The 18,551-nt window shown below is 53.0% G+C and overlaps 2 protein-coding genes and 1 pseudogene across 9 annotated transcripts; 1 reads left to right on the top strand and 2 right to left on the bottom strand.

Moving 5' to 3' along the window:
• Nucleotides 1-1,650: 1,650 nt before the first annotated feature.
• On the bottom strand, nucleotides 1,651-3,474 carry LOC109457832 (DNA repair nuclease/redox regulator APEX1 pseudogene; annotated as a pseudogene).
• Nucleotides 3,290-11,775, top strand: MPI (mannose phosphate isomerase). Of its 5 annotated transcripts, none has more exons than XM_074328293.2 (8): nucleotides 3,290-3,417; nucleotides 3,887-4,014; nucleotides 4,792-4,992; nucleotides 5,736-5,877; nucleotides 6,226-6,408; nucleotides 8,087-8,260; nucleotides 8,882-9,090; nucleotides 11,558-11,775. In XM_074328293.2, the coding sequence occupies exons 1-8, from the start codon at nucleotides 3,402-3,404 to the stop codon at nucleotides 11,591-11,593; spliced, it is 1,089 nt and encodes a 362-aa protein (XP_074184394.1). In that variant the 5' UTR covers nucleotides 3,290-3,401; the 3' UTR covers nucleotides 11,594-11,775. The 5 variants fall into 5 exon arrangements, with proteins under 5 accessions (XP_074184394.1, XP_019606573.2, XP_088652950.1 ...); XM_019751014.3 differs by lacking the exon at nucleotides 11,558-11,775 and adding an exon at nucleotides 9,382-11,286 and having other exon boundaries at nucleotides 3,358-3,417; XM_088796824.1 differs by lacking the exon at nucleotides 3,290-3,417 and adding an exon at nucleotides 3,486-3,687.
• Nucleotides 11,776-17,764, bottom strand: FAM219B (family with sequence similarity 219 member B). 4 transcript variants are annotated; one of them, XM_019751012.3, is made up of 5 exons: nucleotides 17,399-17,764; nucleotides 17,105-17,192; nucleotides 16,305-16,382; nucleotides 15,756-15,889; nucleotides 11,776-14,413 (listed from the first exon to the last, which is right to left on the bottom strand). In XM_019751012.3, the coding sequence occupies exons 1-5, from the start codon at nucleotides 17,610-17,612 to the stop codon at nucleotides 14,358-14,360; spliced, it is 570 nt and encodes a 189-aa protein (XP_019606571.1). In that variant the 5' UTR covers nucleotides 17,613-17,764; the 3' UTR covers nucleotides 11,776-14,357. The 4 variants fall into 4 exon arrangements, with proteins under 4 accessions (XP_019606571.1, XP_074184396.1, XP_019606569.1 ...); XM_074328295.2 differs by having other exon boundaries at nucleotides 11,776-14,410; XM_019751010.3 differs by having other exon boundaries at nucleotides 15,841-15,889.
• Nucleotides 17,765-18,551: the final 787 nt, after the last annotated feature.

Below are 18,551 nucleotides of genomic sequence, written 5' to 3'. Positions count from 1 at the left end.
GGACCAGTTACTTCATCTCTCCACGACCCATTTTTCTCATCTCTAAAATGGGGCTCATGACAGTATTTATCGCATAGGGTTGTCTTGAGAATGAAGTGAGAGAATTCTTGAAAGGGGTTTAGCACAGGATTTAGTACATAACAATAATTGTTAGCTACTATATGGCTTGAGCCCTCAGCTGGGCACTGGCAGAAATGTGACACTGAATTATACACATGGTCTAACGGAGGAGAGAGAGGAAAGCAGATCGTCACTGGGTAATAAAGTGTGATCAGTTCTACTAGAGACAGGCAAGCAAGAGGTAAGGGTGAAAGGTTCTAGGTTCTCTAAACACCCTGGTTTTCCCTACAGATACATTTTTCTGGCATGGGGTACGGGCTCTGCCCCAACAATCTAGGTTCTTCCTTCCCTCAAAGGTACTATGAGGAAGTGACTAACTGGCTTCAGTGTGGTGATAGTGGAAGGTGCTCCAAGAACCCCTGTGCCTAAACTAATTCCTCATTCTTCTCCCAGAAGGTTCATGGCTGAGGAGGGGGAGATGAGGAGGAGAGGTATTCAAAGGTAGGAGATGTGTGAGGTGTAGGTGTGCTGTTTGTGTGATTCTTGTGGTTTCCATTTTATTATTCCTTAGTGTATGGTGAAACTTCCTTTGAAATGCAGGCTGATTTATCTAAGCCAAGGGACCCCAGGGGAGGTTGATATTCACAGCTAGACAGAAAATTACAGAAACAGTACCCCCCTCTTTTTCTGGACATGTGTGGTAGAGACTGCGGGAATCAGTGTGGGGGGAGGGGAGAGAAAGTCAAGTCAGGACTGTAGCCCCTCATTCATTCCAGGTTCCCTGGAGCTTTGGCTGCTGTGTTCCTGGGCCCCTCCAGCTGGCTGTCCTCCTGGGCTTTTGACTGAGGAGGTCCGGATGTCAGAGCCTTTCTCCACAGGATATAACAAGATTACTCCACAGCCAAGGCCCAGCCCATCCTTTGCCATGGAGAGTTCTGGGTGCCTCCCCCTGACTTCTGCATGGGCAGCTCAGCCTGGAGGAGGGGCTGCGGTTCTGAGTTCTGCGGTACTTGGGACAAGGAGGATGAGAGGAGCATCTGGCACTGACTGCTTTTCTGCATCTCACTCATCCCAGCTGCCCCTCCCATAAGCCTGTGAGCTTGGCATTATTATCCCATTTTACAGAGGAAGAAAATAAGGCTCAGACACATTAAGGGCCTTGCATGTGACATGTGCCATCATCAAGCATCAGTGAGGCCCTGCTTAGGTCACAGCAATTCTTTTCTCAAATCCACTAATGACTGTGATACTCAGAGTACAACCTGAAGTCCTCACAACAGTCTCCAAAGTTCTGCCTAGGACCTTTCCTCTCTGACCATCCCTGTTCTATCACTCAGCTCCAGCCACACTGGCCCCTTACTGGCTATTTACTCCAGAACATGACAGGCACATTCCCACGATCCCACCTTAGGGCCTTCACTCTGTTTCTTCTGCCCAGAACACTCTCTCCTCCTCACCTCTAAGTCTGTGCTTAAACCTCAGCTTCTCAATAGAGTTTACCTAGACAACCTTTTAAATTCTGCAAACTGCCTCCCACTCCCACCCACCCCCTTACTTTTTTTTTTTTAAATTATGGCTCTTTATTTTCACGTCACAGTTCAAAGGAAGTCATCAGTAGCTTTTGTTTAATGTAAAAATACACCCCCCCACACACACAAAAACCAAAACCTTGGGCTTAAAGGAAACCCATCTGTCACTAGGAACCTGGTTAAAGGATTCATATTTTTAGAAGGGAAATACAGTGCAGAATTCTCTAGAGAGTAGTTTTTAAAGTGGGGGGGGGTTAAAGCTAGTTTGGGGAGCTTATTTCCCAGGCTCAAAGTGATTTGGGGGAGGTATCACAGTGCTAGGTATAGGGTGATGGGACAGTGGTCACTGCCGAGGGTCTTGGAACACATCTTGCTGTCACACAATGCAGGTAACAAAGAATGAGATGCCAAAAAGTAACCAAGGCACCAACAAACATTTTTGGATGGAGCATTCATCATATAGGTCCAAAAGGTGTAGGCATAGGCCGTGTTGGGTTAGAGGTGCTGGAAACAGTCAGTGGCACAGACTGTAGCAATTCCCCAAAGCCTTGACGCTCTTGTGGAATGAAGCCAGCATTCTTTTTTTGTTTCCCTTGGGGTTTCAAAGGTCAGTTTCTTCATGAGCCACACTGAGGTCCCCACAAAGCACAAGAGACTTGCAGGAAGCCAAGCCCTTCAGGAACTTGTGAAAGGCTCCATCCCAGCGCTGCTGGTACTCCAGGCGCACCAGACCTCGGCCTGCATTAGGTACATAGGCTGTTACCAGCACAAATGTGTCCAATTCAGCCACAATCACTCGGCCTTCCTGGTCATGTTCCTCCTCCCCAGTGCCTTAGGAGACTTTGAGTGGGCACTGGTGGGCGAGTAGTCCCATACCCCTGTTCCCTTCCTTGTCTGAAGGAGCTGACCAGTACTGATGGGATAGTCCCGAAAGCTCTCGATGTTCAGCTGGTAGTTTATTCTCTGAACATTTGGTCTCTTGTAGGCACAGGGTATCTGAGGCTTCTTCCTTAATCCAATCTAAACCCTTCTTCTTAATCCAGGCTCGAAGCCCATCCACATTGCAGGAGATCTTGAGTGTGGCTGATTTGCCACTGAGTAAGGTTTTCTTATCTGGGGATCCTCGTACAGGACTGGCCCCTCTTCTGCCACTTTTTAACTTTCCTTTGCTCCAGCTCCCACCTTGCTCTTCTTGGCCTCTGACTCAGTCTTAGGCTCTTCCCCAACTGCTGCCACCGCTCTCTTTTTCCCAAGCTTTGGCATCACTGTAACGAATACCCTCCTGCGCCACGTCGCCCATCGAAGCAGTATTTTTACCGTTACCTGCTTGAATCTCAGCCTGGCTCTTCCTTACCCGAGCACAAAGAATGGAGCCCCCACCCCTTACTTTAATAGCACTTATTTTTCAACATACGATAAGACTTATTTATTATACTTGTTTGCTTGTCTTCACCAGAATGGAAGCTCTACAAAAGCAAAGGCATCCGTATCTTGTTCTCGGATGTTATATCCAGCTCTTAGAACAGCCCACGCATGGCATTTAGCAGGTTCTCAATAAATGTGTCCGGTGAAGGAACGAATAAACACTGAAACCTAAGATTGCGGGCTAGGAGCTTCTGAGCTGGTGGGGGCTCCTCCTGGTTGCTGAAGGTGGGAGACGGACTCAGAGTGCGGGGATAGCCGCACTGGGCTCACAGGACCCACAGGAGATTCTTGAGGAACTACATTTCCCATGAAGCTCTGGGCGCAGAAGGGCCGCGGGTGCTGCCGGGAAGGTCATACGTGCTTGAAGGCTTGTCGGGTCCCGAGAGGATGGCGGCTCCGAGAGGTGTGCTGTACACCGGGATGCAGGCGAGCGTGGGGGTGGGTCGCGTCCTGGGGACACTTCCCGACATGATTTGCCAGGTCGAACCCACCCTTGGGGCTCCGCGGAAAAATTGATGGGCGCCGGGCAGAGGAGGGACACCAGCGAAGGGGATTGAGCCGTTATTGCAGCCCTCGAGGGGAGGGGGCCGCGCGTGGGTCACTCAGATGGCGTGCGGTGGAATAGGTTCCTCCCGCTCCCTCGCCATCACCTCAGCACAACTATCTGCCTCAGGTCAGCAGAAGATCCTCACTGCCGGATTTGCAGATGGGAACACAGACTTGCAGAGAAGGGTCTCAACTAACAACCTGCAAAACCCCTTATTTGACTTTGTCTGTCAGACAAAACCCTCAGTTCGTGTCTACTTTCCCGGGGACAATAGGGTCTGGCCTAAGGGGTGGAGGGGAAGCTGACCCTCTTTCTGTGCCCCCAGTATTCCCACTTTCCTGTGTGGTGCAGCAGTATGCCTGGGGGAAGATGGGTTCTAACAGTGAAGTGGCTCGGCTGCTGGCCAGCAGTGACCCCCTGGCCGGGATTTCAGAGGACAAGCCATATGCAGAGGTGAGACCCGGGCTGTATTTCAGCCCACTTGACCAGCAGGTGAGACTAAGGGACTTCTCCACTCAAAAGGCTTGAGGCGAGTCACATGGATCAGCTGCGAGTGGGGGAGGCAGTGAAGAGGGAGAAGGCGCTCTAGGCTCTTCAGAGGGGGTTGATGAAGATAGATGTGGCACCAGAAGAAGAAAGGTTTTTGTCATAATAGGCCGAGATTTCCGGTACCTACTTCCTCCAAGAGCTCACAGCACTTACTGAGTTTTAATTCAGCTGTCTTTGACAATTAGAATATTTACTTTGACTAACTTTTTACATTTTTAAACCTAAAATACTAAATATTTCTCCTGCCCGTTTAGTGGAGAAAAAGGCAAAGCATAGGAAGCCTTTAGCCTCTACTTCTGAGACTGGAATAAATGAATGCTAACACCTCACAGAACCATTTGAGAGTCAGAGTTTTTCAGTGACCTTGACAGTTGCAACTGTCATTCTCCTTATGGGACAGATGAGGAAACTGAAACCCAGAGACAGGAAATAACTAGTCCAAGCCTCCCCAGGTGGCTAGAGGCAGAGCCTGGACGAGAGCCTGGGTCTCCTGACTCCTGGTGTTCTGCGGTCTGCTGTCTCCCTTTATGTCCTTCATGGCATAAGCCTTTATGCCCAGTCCTGGGAGCCCCATCTCGGGACTCAGCTGCCCTATGGGGAGCACAGGGTAACTGTGATTTGGGCAGGCAAACTGGTGGTGCCAGTTTCTTTCCTTTGCCCCCAAATTTCCTGTTTTTCCAGCTGTGGATGGGGACCCACCCCCGGGGCGATGCCAAGATTCTTGACAACCGCATCTCACAAAAGACTCTAGGCCAATGGATTGCTGAGAACCAGGACTGCTTGGGCTCCAAGGTCAAGGACACCTTTAATGGCAAGCTGCCCTTCCTCTTCAAAGTGCTCTCGGTTGAAACGGCCCTGTCCATCCAGGCACACCCTAACAAGGTACAGGATCAGTGGGACACAGAGGCCAGGGTAGAGAAGAGCTTATGTTAAGGCCCTCCCATGACTTTTACTCCACCCCTGCCAGGCTCCGGACCAAAGCTAAATTCAGGTCTGACAACTCCGAATTTAGCTCCACAAGGCCCTTTGCTGGGACACATGCTGGCAGGCTCAGTCTAAGTGAACTGCCGATACCTATGCCAGAGGAGTTTCTCCAAGCTTTTTCTTGGGCTCCCTTGACCCAGCCCAGGACTATTCATATCTGCCATTTTCCCAAATGGTTCTTTGGGGGAAGTTCACCCCTTCTAGCGCAGGGCAGGTACCTTCGCCATTGCCTCAGCTCCACCCCCAGGGAGTCTTTCTGCAACAAGCCCAGGAGTCACAGCATAAGCATTGTCTGTCTAAACTCATTTCTAAATGAGCAAAGTAAGACCTAGAGAGGTGAGGGATTTACCCAAAGTCACAGCTTGTTAGCGTCAGAGCTTGGCTTGGTGTTTGGGTGTCCTGATTTGCAGTCCAGGCCTCGTAAAGTCTGCCCCTGCTGTCCCCCAGATTTAACCCATGTCCCTGCCCTGGGTTGGCTGAACCCAGAGTTTCAGCATTATGCCTTGACTGGACTTATTGCCAGAGGTAGGAAGCTACTGCTGTCTGGCGACTGGGGAGCATAGAGAGCAAGCGCTGGGTGGGACTGGTGTCCTGCTAAGTGACGGCACCTTGACCGTCCTCTTCCTCTGGCCATTCCACAGGAGCTGGCAGAAAAGCTGCACCTCCAGGCTCCACAGCACTACCCCGATGCCAACCATAAGCCAGAGATGGCTATTGCTCTCACCTCCTTCCAGGGCTTATGTGGCTTCCGGCCCATTGAGGAGATTGTGACCTTTCTGACGAGTAAGGCTGGGCAAAATGCTGAGAGCGTGCATATTGGGCCTAGGATGCATGGGCAACCCAGGGCAGAGCTGGACAGTGGCCAAGAACAGAGGCTGAATGTCACAGGAACAGAGGGGCTGGTTGGCCTCATGAATTCTTGAAGTCACTGAGAAAGGCTCATGAGACCAGGCTCAGGTGTGGTTGCAGTTTGGTTAGCATTGCTTGGCTCCTTGGTTAGGGATGGGATGGGATGGGATGGGATGGGATGGGATGGGATGGGATGGGGAGGCCTCCTCAAATTTCCCACTTCTACGGGTTCCATCTTGCCTTTCCTGATGTGGGCCCTGGCCTGGCCTTGCCTTCCTACAGAAGTGCCCGAGTTCCATTTCCTAGTTGGAGATAATGCAGCAACACAGCTAAAGCAGAGCCTGAGCCGTGACTCCCAGGCTGTGGCCTCTGCTCTGCAGAGCTGTTTCTCCCACCTGATGAAGAGCGAGAAGAAGGTGGTGGTGGAGCAGCTCAACCTGTTGGTAAAGCGGATCTCCCAGCAAGGTGGGTATCGCGGCCTGGGTGCAATGCCCCGCCCGGGTCCCCGGCGCAGACACTAGGCTGTGGGACAGGGTTCTCAACCCCTTTGCACAAGTGGAACTAAAGTGGGTCCGACTTAGATGGCCTGCTGGTGACTTAGCATTTCTTTCTCAGTCTGTGGAGTAGGGCCCTAGGTTGAATGCTGCTTCCTAACTGGCCATGCTCTCCAGGTGGCTGGAGACAGACTAGCCTGGAAGACTGTTAGGATGTCTTTCTCCCAGGCGTTCTGAGGTTTCCCCAGCCCTACAGCTGCTCCCCATGGCTGGATTTGTACTTTGGGCTAGAGAGCAGGAAGAGGAAAGGCGATCCACCCTCTCCTCCAAAGGCCTGATGCCCAGAGCTCTCAATCAGTAGATTTTTCCTGAAACACCTGCTCTGTGCCCAACCTTGTGCTAACTAAGGAGAGTCCAGGAAATGACTGGTGGGTTTGGTCATGTCACCTTTGGGTTGGAGAGACAATACAGTGAAAAACAAGGCAGAAGGGACTCAGCCATGAGCTTATGTGGCACATGTGATGAGACCCCAGCCCCTCGTACAGGTGACCCCAGAGCTCTCCTGGTACTGCCTCTGCACATTTCCCCTGCTACCTTTGAGCCACAAGGACTGTTTTCTGTTTTCTTTGTTGTTTGGTGTTTCCTGTGCTTGCAAGCCTGTCCCTGTAGGATTCCTGCACTCGCAGCAGAAGTGATTCTTCCCGCTTGCAGCTCCCGTAGCTCATGTCAGGTATAGCCCTTAGCACCTGTGAGTCTGTCACCACATGCAACTCAGGCCAGGGACCCATCTCTGTGAGCTTTGTGTGGCCCAGTGCTTAGCAGAGTAAGCATTTGGCACGTCTGTATGAAGACATGAAGACTCAGAACCACCCTCCAATCCAGACCAGCTGGTTTCACTGTGGCATTGACACACCCTGCTTTTACTTACAAATACCCTCCCTCCTACACATTCATGACAACTCAACCCTTTCCCAAGAAGCCTTCTCTCACCACTAGCCCAAGCTGATTCGCCCTCCTGATCAGACTGCAGGACACATTTTGGCCCTTAGCACATTCTGCCTCATGCTGTCTGGGGGACCAACCATCTCCATTTGCCTGGGACTGAGTAATTAGCTGCGATGCAGTACTTTCCATGCTGGAAAAGGGGAAGGCCTGGGCTAACTGGCACAGCTTGTCACCCGACATGAAACTCTTGGCTTATCTCCTAACTAGATTTTGAGCTCCTAGATTAGTGGTTCTCAACCAGGGTACATTGGCAGTTGTCTGAGACACTTGGTTTTCTAAACCTGGGTTGGGGTGCTAGTGGTGTCTTGTGGGTAGAGCCCAGGGATGCTGCTGTACATCCTACAGTGCATAGGACGGTCTCCACAACAAAGAATTACCTAGCCTAAAATGTCCATAGTGCTGAGGTTGAGAAACACTGTCCTAAAAAACCACTCTAGCCCTTTTAATGCCTCGTGTAGTGCTGGGCATTTAGATGGTTAAAACGGGAAAAACGGCATCTGTGCAGGCTGGGATCTCAGGGCTGGCTGGCCCCCAAACGATGGGCACATAGCCAGGAGAACATGCCCACCAATTTCTGCACTGCTGTGGACAGGGACTACTCCTGAGTGTTCCTAAGTGGCCTTGGCATGCTCTGTGACCTTCAGTGGCTGCTGGGAACAATGTGGAGGACGTCTGTGGGGGCCTCCTGCTGCAGCTGCACCGGCAGTACCCAGGTGATATCGGATGCTTTGCCATCTACTTCCTGAACCTGCTTACCCTGAAGCCAGGGGAGGCCATGTTTCTGGAGGCCAATGTGCCCCATGCCTACCTGAACGGAGGTGAGCCACGTTTCAGCAGTGAGCCCCACTGCCATCCCCCTTGGGCCTTGTTTCCCCATCCGAACGGGGGAGAGGGTGGTCGAGGAGCCCTTTAAGGTCCCATCGAGCTTTGACCTCCTACGGTTCCTGGGGTCAGCAGGGAAGCAGGCAAGAGGATGATGGGTGCCAGGTCGGTGCTGGGCACTGCTGGAATCGTCACAGCAACCCTGGAGGGCATGACACAGTTGAGCCCTGTCAGCCTGTCAGTGCGTGTGGGAACCAGTGTATTGCACTTCCCCTGCGTCATACCGCCTTCATGTCCTATCATCCCAGAGATGGTTTACATTTAAAGTGCACGTTGCCTCTTTTGACGCTGGCTATTTATCCACTCGTGGACAGGCTATTGCAACATAAGAGTCTGGGGAGGGTTGCGGCTCCCCCAAGAGTGAACATGACTCCCTGACAATAGCAGGTGACCTGTCACCTGTTTTTGGTGTATTTTAGCTCATTCTCCCAGAGATGCCATTCACAGTTTTACCTAACTGCAGGAGGTCATGGTGCTCAGCTTAGAAGGCCCAGCCCTGGAGAGCCAAACTCCAAGGCTTCCTTTCTCAGCGTAGCACATGACAACTCTGTCCCCAGACTGCGTGGAGTGCATGGCGTGTTCAGACAACACAGTACGTGCTGGCCTGACACCCAAGTTCATTGATGTGCCAACTCTGTGTGAAATGCTCAGCTACACCCCCAGCCCCAGCAAGGACAGGCTCTTTCCTCCAACATGGAGTCAGGAAGACCCCTACCTCTCTATCTATGACCCGCCTGTACCAGATTTCACTGTTATGAAAATGGAGGTAAGGAGGGGGCCAGGGTGGGTGTCTTTTGTGGGGTATGGAAAACCATGGCAAAGGCTACAATGTGGCCTATTCCCTGGGCTGGGTTTCCTTTGTGTCAAGTTCACTTGCGGGGCGGCGGTGGGGGGACAGCCGTAGGGCCTGTACATCCCCTCTATACCAGGGATAAGACATGGGCCTCCATGTTGGCAGGAGCCTGAGCAGGGGGCAGAGGCGGCAGGGCTCTCCCTCATTGCCCCACGAGCTGGCAGAGTGGTCTGAGCTGCACTGGCCTCGTCTCTTCCTGACCAGGTCCCTGGCTCTGTCCCTGAGTATGAGGTCATGGCACTGGACTCTGCCAGCATCCTCCTGATGGTGCAGGGTACAGTGACAGCCAGCTCTCCCACGGCCCAGGCGGCAGTCCCCCTGCAGCGTGGCGGGGTGCTCTTTGTTGGGGCCAACGAGAGCGTCTCACTGAAGCTCACAGTGCCTGAGGACCTGCTCGTGTTCCGTGCCTGCTGCCTGCTGTAGAGGCCACAGCCATCTCCTGCCGTCCCCCGAAATCCTGGCCTCCCTCAGGCCCAGCCCGCCTCAGGCCTAGCCCCGATGCCTTCCCTGCTCTGGACGCTCAGAGGACACCTTAGGAGAGCGGGTGGAGTAGTGAGCTGGAAGGCAGTGAGCAGGCCTAGGCTGACCCATCTCCTTCCCTGGAGGGGCCCATGTCAAGACCAAGGGCTGACATTCCCCTTGTAGTCTCAGCACACCTGAGCCAGACTCAACGCAGGAGACAGCAACTGTTCCACCTACAGCATTAAATAGGCTGGTGAAATCTATGATTAGCTCAGCATGTTACAGCAGAAGGGTAGGTAATTAATTTCTAGGAAGCGAGTTCTGGCCCTGAGGCTGCCTGTTTCATTGGCTGAAGAGAAGGGAAAGGGTAGGCATGTGGACCAGTGTCACGCGAGAGACCCTGCTCGCTGCGCCATTTGCCATGCAAGGCAGCCTGCAGGGTCTCTTGTCCTGCTCTCCACATAAGAACGCAGGACATGGTGAGGCCAAAATAGAACACCCACGGAGCCATAGGTAGGGGAGTCATACCACTGTAGTCTCACTGGAGGCTGGATCCACACGACCTGCAACCTGCTGTCTGCTTCTCTGCCTGCCAACCAACCGACTCTCCTTGACTTGACTCACCAGTGCAGCCGCAGCAATTATATCAGTGGCTAATTGGCTAACTGGTTCCAGCCGACGGCCATCCACTACCCGAGCCAGCGCCTTTCCACGTGAGGCCGAGAGCCTGGAAATTGCTCTCTGGGGCTCTGTCCCCACAACCAGTGTAGTTCATGGTTACCCTCTTGCTCTGTCAAAGCAATTAAAGATCACTTGTGTTGAGGCTGTGGGGGTGCAGAGCACCCAGCCTTTGTCTGTCTAGTCCCTGAAGTGGGTAGGCTAGACTCCAGAGCCCTTTTCTAGGAAGGAGAGGGAGAGGCAGCCAGCTTCAGCCTCAGATGTAGTGTGCAGGCTGCAGGCAGGCCTTGGGCCCACCAGCCCTGCAGACAGTGGAAGGTGGGTCTAACAAGCAAGCTTCTCCAGGGTTTCAGTTGGCCTTTGGGCAGGGATCAGCACGCTAAGGCCAGCAGGCGGCATTTACATACTGTCCGCCTGCTTTCTGGTTACAATGGCAAAGTGGGCCCTTCACAGAGAATGTCAACCACTTCTCTAGAGCAGTCATTGTAGATACGGGGACTCAGGGACAGAACAATCCCATCTGTGTTGTGCACAGCAAGCTAGCTACTTGTTCTAAACAGGCAGGACGTACCTAGGAGGGCATCTACTCCCCTAGTGCCTACCCTCTCCGAGCTGGGACACACCTGTGCAGGAGGCTGCACAGCTGTCTGTTTGCCACTGAAGTTCCGGACTGGCAGTCTGAGATCTTCTCACCCCCGATGAGGCAGAGACCCAGGCTATTGGCTCCTATATAGGGTCAGGGTTTAGACTCGCACAAAGGATCTTTCTGGGCTGCTGCCCACACTAGGCCCCCTGTACAGGTGAATTCTAGGAAACTACCTTCAAAAAAGTTCTGGTTTTGAGGTGGCCGGTTAGCTCAGTTGGTTGGAGCGTGGTGCTGATAACACCAAGGTAGCCCGTTTGATCTCTGCATGGGCCACTGTGAGCTGTGCCTTCCTTGAAAAAATAAAACAAAACTGGTTTCTTTGGCCCCCAAATTTCCTCAGCTAGGGGGAAAAAAACAACAAAAAACAAACAAACAAACAAAAATGGGACCTGGGAAGAAAGGGAACTCATTCTAAAGAGATTTGATGTGCAAAGGCCTATTCCATCTATGGTCTCCAGGCCTGAAAATGACACCCATTGAGTACAATAAAGAGGAGAGGTCCTAGGAGGAATGGTCATGGGTGGGGCTGCTAGGCCATTTCTTCATTTCAGAATTCAGAAGGGGCAATGACTGTGGCCTCGGCCTTTCTTATAGTCTTATTGCAGGGTGGCTGGTTTGCTAAATGGTTAGAGCGCAGTGTTTATGACACCCAGGTCGCCAGTTCAATCCCCACATGGGCCAGCAAGCTGCACCCTCCACAACCAGATTGAGAACAAAGACTTGACCTGGAGCTGATGGGTCCTGGAAAAACACACTGTTCCCCAATATTCCCCAATAAATTAAGAAAAAAATCTGATTGCAACACAAAGATATCTCAGCTAGCATGACTGTATTTGTTATTAACTTACAGAGCTGGAAAAGCCTAAGCCAAGAGCTCTGTAGAGTACTCTGTAAATACCATACATACCCCTCCCATGTGCGAGGTAAGCCCGAATATACCCCTCTCCCCAGGGCACTGTCACCTGCACAATACCCAGTGCTCTGAATTAAGGCAGTTGGGCTCTGGGCACCTTTGTGGGTGACATTTCAGCCTCTGGCCTCTAGCCGCAAACTGACCATTTCTATCCTGCTTCACTGCAGTGCCTGTCCCCCATTCCAGGTTCCTGCAACTTTCCACAAAGGTAATGCCTTGCACACAGGGTCACTCCGCTCTGGAACAGCCTCCCCTGGGATGGGCGCAGCCAGATACACTAGTGTTGATTAACAGCAACAACCACCTGGGGGGCCTTGGTCTTGGGGTCCTGCTGCCACTCACCCCCAGCAGCTTCCAAATGCTTAGGTTGCTCTGCCCTAACCAACTCCCCCACAGAAAAGTGGAACCACGCTTGGCTGCCACAGCCACGTTTGGCCCCCACTAGGTTTCCTGTTACCACCAATGTCTTCCTTTACACTGTCCTACATCTGAGCCCTTTCTTCATGTACACTGTCCACCTCTGCAGAAACCAGAGACCTGGATACAGTCTCTGTGGATGGGCAAGGGGTTCAGAACGGAGATGGCTCACTCACTCCCTGTATAGAGTTGCAGAGCCTCATTCCGGAACAGAAGAACCATCTGCCTCCCCTGCTCCTCGGGCTCTGCCTGCCTCCCTCCTGCTGTGACACTGCTAGATTGCAGAACACAAGCCAGCCACAGCACCCTGGGTACCATCTATTCCTCTGTTTCCTGGGAGTTGAGAAAAGCACCAAGACGAATGCCAATCAAGCAATAGCATTACGCTGATGAGGGTAGTTGACAAATACGGCCTTTTTCTCTGATGTTCGCAGTCTGTCAGTCACCTCACTGACATGGTAGGATGAGTCTGTGCCATCCCTCATATACTCCTCGTGGCCACAGGACGGCAACGGAAACAACAGACCAGGCACTTTTCTCACGTGGGCACACGCGCCAATCCTGACCACCATGCCCCTTTGGCTGGGAACCCTGTCCACTCCCGTCCAGCGCACACCACTGTTCTAGGTGGGGCAAAAAAACAACAGAGCCACTGTAAAACACACATTCTAGGGAGGTCTGTGGTCTCCCGAGATGCTGTCTAGTAGGGGTCATGGGCATCTGCCTGCCTTCTGCTGTGTTCACACGGGGCTAAGAGGCTACGTGGCACCCAGAGGCTTCCTGTGAAGTCCAATCCTGGCATCCACTGTGAGGCCCCTGCTGTGGTCAGAGGACTCGGGAGGTCCGTACACAAGCTAACGGTCCACACAGGGGTAAGGGAGGCCCCCTGCAATGGCAAATTGTCTCCTCAAGCAGGGCCTTGGCAGGGGGCACAGCTCGTCCCGCCATCCCATCTGAGGCTCCGTCTGTGTCAAATCCAGCACAGCTGCGCCAGCATACTTCTCACCCACTGCTACTTCTCAATTTAAAAGGCTAAACAAATAGGAAGGCACCCGATTGCTCCCTGCAGCTCCCTCTGCTGGTACCAAAAATGGAGGCTTCTGGGGAAGCTCCAGTCCCTTCACCCAAACTTTAGCTCAAAGACGAGATGGAGAAACTGGCTGAGATCAAGGAGAAGAAAGGCGACCAAGGAAAGACAAATATGTACGTAGTGGAGCAGTGTGGAACTCTTCTCTAACTAGGGCTGACCAGACTCACTAAACCTACCCAGACAGCTGAACCAGTTGGGGACGCTCTGGGTTCCAAGGTTCTGGAAGCCTTGATCCTGCTGTGTCATCAAGTAAGCTGCTGTCCTCCCTGCCATAGTAGGACAGGCACAACCAGAAGAGGGCCAGGGGGCCCTGCTCTACGCTCTCCTGAAGGGCAAACCCGTAACCAATCTTAGAGGTAGGAAAAGGAGAGCTTAACGAATTTCTTAAACTGGTCCCAAATAGTTAAGTTCTTTTTCAAAGATTCTCAGCTGCAAGCCGCAAGTGCTATTTTCTGCCTCCACACACCACCACCCAGCACTGCCTGGGCACGAAAGCTCTATTTTTTCCCTCCAATAGAGCATGATGACAAATACCAGTCACGATATCTTCAAAAGTCTTTCTTAGCCAAACTTGTCACTCACTATTAAGAGCCATAATTCCTCTATTCCTGCCCTTATGAAAATGGCTTCGCCAAACTCTGCTCCAACGGCAGAGGAAAAACACAGAATTCCACCTATCACCCAGATGGGGGCCCTGGCCTGAGAAGCACCGGGAAGGGGTAACTGCAGGTCACTGACCTTCCTAGAGGGTCAGTGCCTCCAGTGATTCTGGGGCTGAGGCAGTTCCCATTGCACTGTGACCTATGAAGAGCCAACAGGGCTCTGCAGGTATGGCGAGCAGGGCCCATCTTAGGGGTTCTGTCTACTGGAGGTTACAGGAGGAAGAGTCCCCAAGACAGCACCAGCAGCAGGAACACGTGGAGGAGGCCGCAGACTTGGGGGGGATGAGGTCCAAGTCCTCATCATCCGGAATCTCATCCAGGTGATACCCATCCTGGAGCAGCTGGCGGCTCACATCCTGGCTCACCTGCTAAGAGCAGGAGAGAGAACTGTAAGCTAGGTGGCAAAGCAGAAGTGACCGCTGCCCAAAAGGCAGACCCACGTTCCCCTCACAGAGTTTCCTGTCCACGCTCCACCCTCAGGCCAACCCCACATCCCCGGACTACAGGAGGCAGTGCCATCTCTTCCTACTTGTGCCTCGCCCAGCAGCGAGGGGTACCCAGGGGCCTGAGCCAGTGCTGTCCAGGCTGCACTGTCATGAAACCCCAGGGGACGTGCTCTCACTAAATACTGAGGCATCTGATGTAAATACCAGATTCCAACTTATGTTTGAAAACCAATGCTCTGACCACTCCCACTGGGAATCCAGACTGGTCCCCATGAAGGCTGAAGAATATGGCACAATGATACCAGAACAATGGGGTAGCATAGTGAAGGAATATGAATTACAGTAGAACGGGGTGGAGAACATGTCCTTCGATGCCAGCAGAGCTCGTTCCCTGCAAAGTGGAACCCGTCAGCCTGGCTTTACCAGTTCCACTGAGCAGAAGGAAAATCAGTCTGGGTGAGTGTAGGACTTTCTTTGACTCTTGGTTAATTTTTCTTTTCTTAGTTTTAACAATCTTAGGTACCCAGCTATTCAAGGAGGACACAATTTACAAAGTGCCTCGATTCTCTTTGGCAGAAACTCGGGGGTAGTCAAGGGTTTCCAGGAGAAAAGGGAAGAAATACCAGTGGAGTACAGTCAGGTCCCCAGCACTTCACTTCTGTCAAAGGCAGTGAGCTGCACATGCCACAACTTTATGTCCCTCGTTTCTGTCTGGGACAATCACTGAAAACATGTCCAAAAGGCCAGCCCAGGAGTATCTTAGTCTGAATTGTTCCATAGATGGAACAACTGAAGGAACAACAGTTGTTGGGCCTGGAAGAAAGCAAGCTGGGTGGGGCAGGGACAGGAATGCTGATCTCAGATCAAAATCAAAAGAAGGGAGACTAGAATTACTGTGTGACACTGGAGGGCAGGTCTAGGGACACTAAGAGCAGGCAGCAGGAGACGTCTCACATTAGTGAGGAAGACCTGGCTCTAAGAGCTGCCTGAAAAAGGAATGATGTGTATGTGTTGTGGGGAGGGCAGGCAGCGAGGTTTCTTGGAGGCAGTGAGTACCCAGTTGCAAGAAACATCCAAGCAAGCAGAGGCTGGTAAACACTTCGCTGACATTTATCTAGAGGATTCCTTTTTCCAGTGCTGGCCTGGACTAGAAGACTGGTGAGGTCATTTCCAGCCCTAAGAGTCCTGGATTTTCAACAGTGCTCCTTAGACACCTATAGCTCTGCTAGGGGACAGGGGCAGAGTAGAAGATTGGAGAACCAACCGGAATCTGGCACAGTGCCGTGCATACAGCAGGCACTAGACAAATGCCTGAAGCCTGGCCCCGCACAGGAAGGCTCTGGACTTGCCTCTGCAGAGGAATACCCGGAGGAGTATGTGGATTCCAGCTCCCCATCACTAGGAGAAGAGGCAGACAGTCAGTTCACAGGGGTGCCTGTGGGGCACAGTTGCAAAAGGCAAGGTGGGGAGCATGCAAGGGGGTCTGCAGGCCTTAGGAAGCAAGAGCACACCACACAACTCCAGCCCAGAATCTGCTGTGAGTACAAATGGTTCCTTCAAGGGCTCCAGAAGGGACGGTCACTGACACGAACAGTGCAATACGAACTCCCCCAGACAAGGCTGGTGCCCCAAATCCAAGAGCAGCACGAGTCCCGAGTCCTCTAAGCAAGCCATCTTGGGAAGGGATGGCGCTCCAAAGGCAGTCCTGAACATGCATAAGGCTCCGCGAAGAGCAGGAACTAGTGAAGCGACCAAGCAGCCTGCAGTTTTACCCCATCGCTCCCCAAGGGCTACTTTCAAGGGGAGCACTCACCTGTCAGAGTCGAGGGACACGAGGTTTTCATCTGGACTCTGACTAAGCGCAGTATAACCCTTGTTAAACTTCACTGACCTGAGGGGAGATGGGGGAGAAATCAAGCATAGATGAAGCACCGGCATTGACAGAGAAAGCCAGAGTCGTCGCCCTTATGGAAAAAGAACGGACTGCACTACTCCTGACTTGCCTTCCATCTGGTCACACAGCCACCACCGCCAGCCATGTATCTGGCTACAGCTCCTCAGAATATGCACTTCCCTGCACCACGCCCCCTAGTGCTCGGGAGGAAAAAGCACACCTCCTCTTTCATGAATCAGAAAAAGCAACCCCCAAACAGCTCATTTAACCGGAGAACAGACAAAATGCACTGCTCAGGCAAATCCCCTCACCTGAGTTTCAGCTCTTATCTGTAAGAGAGGCCCTGGACAATGTCCTACCCAGCCCTCAGAGTGTAACCATTCTGTTTTTAAAAAATAACAGCAAGGGCTGTTCTCACTGCTCTCCATCTTCACTCCTAGGGACCCAGCCATTATGCTCCCCCTAACTTAGTGAATGAGTCTATGCCCTGACAAAACTCTCTTATTCCACAGCACTTTCCCTGACACAATCACATCTTTAAGGGGGGCTGGGGTGGGGGTGGGGTCCTTCCTCTTCCTACTTTAAAACAGTGAACCTGACAGGTTGGCGTCAGGGGAATCCCTAGCTCCGCCTTAAACGTGCGTCCTCGGTCTCCCAGTCCGAAGACTAAGGCCTTCTCTGCAAACTGCTTGCACAGAGGAGGTGGCGCCTGCTGACACCTTTTCCCTGAAGAGTCGGGGCGGTTCGGCGAGGCCCCCAGCATGCCTTTTCTCCGCAGAACGGCCTTGGCCAGGTCCCGGTGCTTCTCTGGAAGTCAAAGGGCCCAGGTCAGCAGGGTCTCCCCCACTCTGCCGTGTCTCCCAAACGCCAGGAACCCACTCTTGCTGAACAGATTTTCGGAGGCGGGAACAGGCTATAGGTGCCCCTCCGGAGTCGCCCCAGCGGGGCTCCGGATCTCTCACGGGGGACGCGGCAGCCCGCCCAGGCAGAGACCCCCATCGGGCTGCACTCACGCAGCTTCGCCTGAAAGGAAGGCGCGCGCATCACCATGTACGGCCCCCGCTTCTCCACAGCCGCCGAGGTCCGCTCCCCCAGCCGGGGGATTCTGCGGTCGCTTCGCCCGGAGGGCGGCTCCGCAGCTCCTGCCACGCGGCCCGAGGCTTCGCTGGGCCGGGGTCCGGATGTAGATACCCGCGCGGCGTACCCGCTGGGCTCCACGGTCGCCATGGCCTGGTCACGCCCCGCCGAGTGGGTAAAAAGCGCTCAGCCGGGAAGGAGGCGGTCTTTGAACACGACGGCTGCGCGCAGGCACGGGCCGTACCTGCACAGGCTTCCGGCCCCGCCTCGCTGGGCGTGGCCCGGATGCCCCGCCCTTCCGTGGGCGGGGTAGTTCCAGTCCCGCCTTTCTGGCGCCGTGCCGTTCTTGCAGTTCGTCTGAACCTCGGGCTGCCCAGGGTATTTCTTTCTCGAGTCAAAATCAAATATAGGTGTTTATGGAGGGCCGCGGGTGTGCGCGCGCGGACCGAGCCGTTTACGCTGCTGCACACACGTGCTCTCCGCGGTCTCCCGGGTCAAATGGCCACAGCCGGACTTCCCCCAAGGGCGGGCCCTGGAGAGCTTGGGTTGAACCTGAAAGAGCTGTAAGAGAAAGGGAAGTATTAGCGCTCTTCTCCAGAAAAGGAAACAGGCCCGAGGAGAGGTTCAAGAACCCTGCGGAGGTCACATAACTAGAGGCAGTGCCAAACCCACGTTATTTCCAACACTACGCGGTGTTTGAGACCTTGGGCGAGGCCAGATCCTCTATGGGCCTAGTTTCCACATTTTAAAATAGAACCAACGTCACTATCCGTCGTACAGCGACAAACAAGGGTAAAATAGGCTGTAGAAAGAAGGGTGAAAGTGCGCTGAGCCTGTGTGTGGTAGGGCACGGAGCTGTCACTGCTCTTGACTTCTCTGGCCCTCAAGGGATGTGCTTGTAACTGGCTGGAAAGAAGCTCCAGATCCTTGTAGGAACTGCCAAATCTCATGAGGCTGTCCAGAGGCTAATTTATTGGCCTCCACAGGGTAAGTCAACAATGTGCAACTTCTGAGCCCCCAGGGGCTCAACCACCCAAACAGTTGAGCAAGACTGTGCGTTAGGATAGAAAAAAAGAATTTAGGGATGGA

This window comes from Rhinolophus sinicus, chromosome 3, assembly GCF_057876585.1.
Source record: "Rhinolophus sinicus isolate RSI-liver-muscle chromosome 3, RSI-T2T, whole genome shotgun sequence".
Classification (NCBI taxonomy): Eukaryota; Metazoa; Chordata; class Mammalia; order Chiroptera; family Rhinolophidae; genus Rhinolophus; species Rhinolophus sinicus.
The sequence above is the reverse complement of the archived record's forward strand: the minus strand, read 5'-3'. Positions and strand labels throughout refer to the sequence as shown.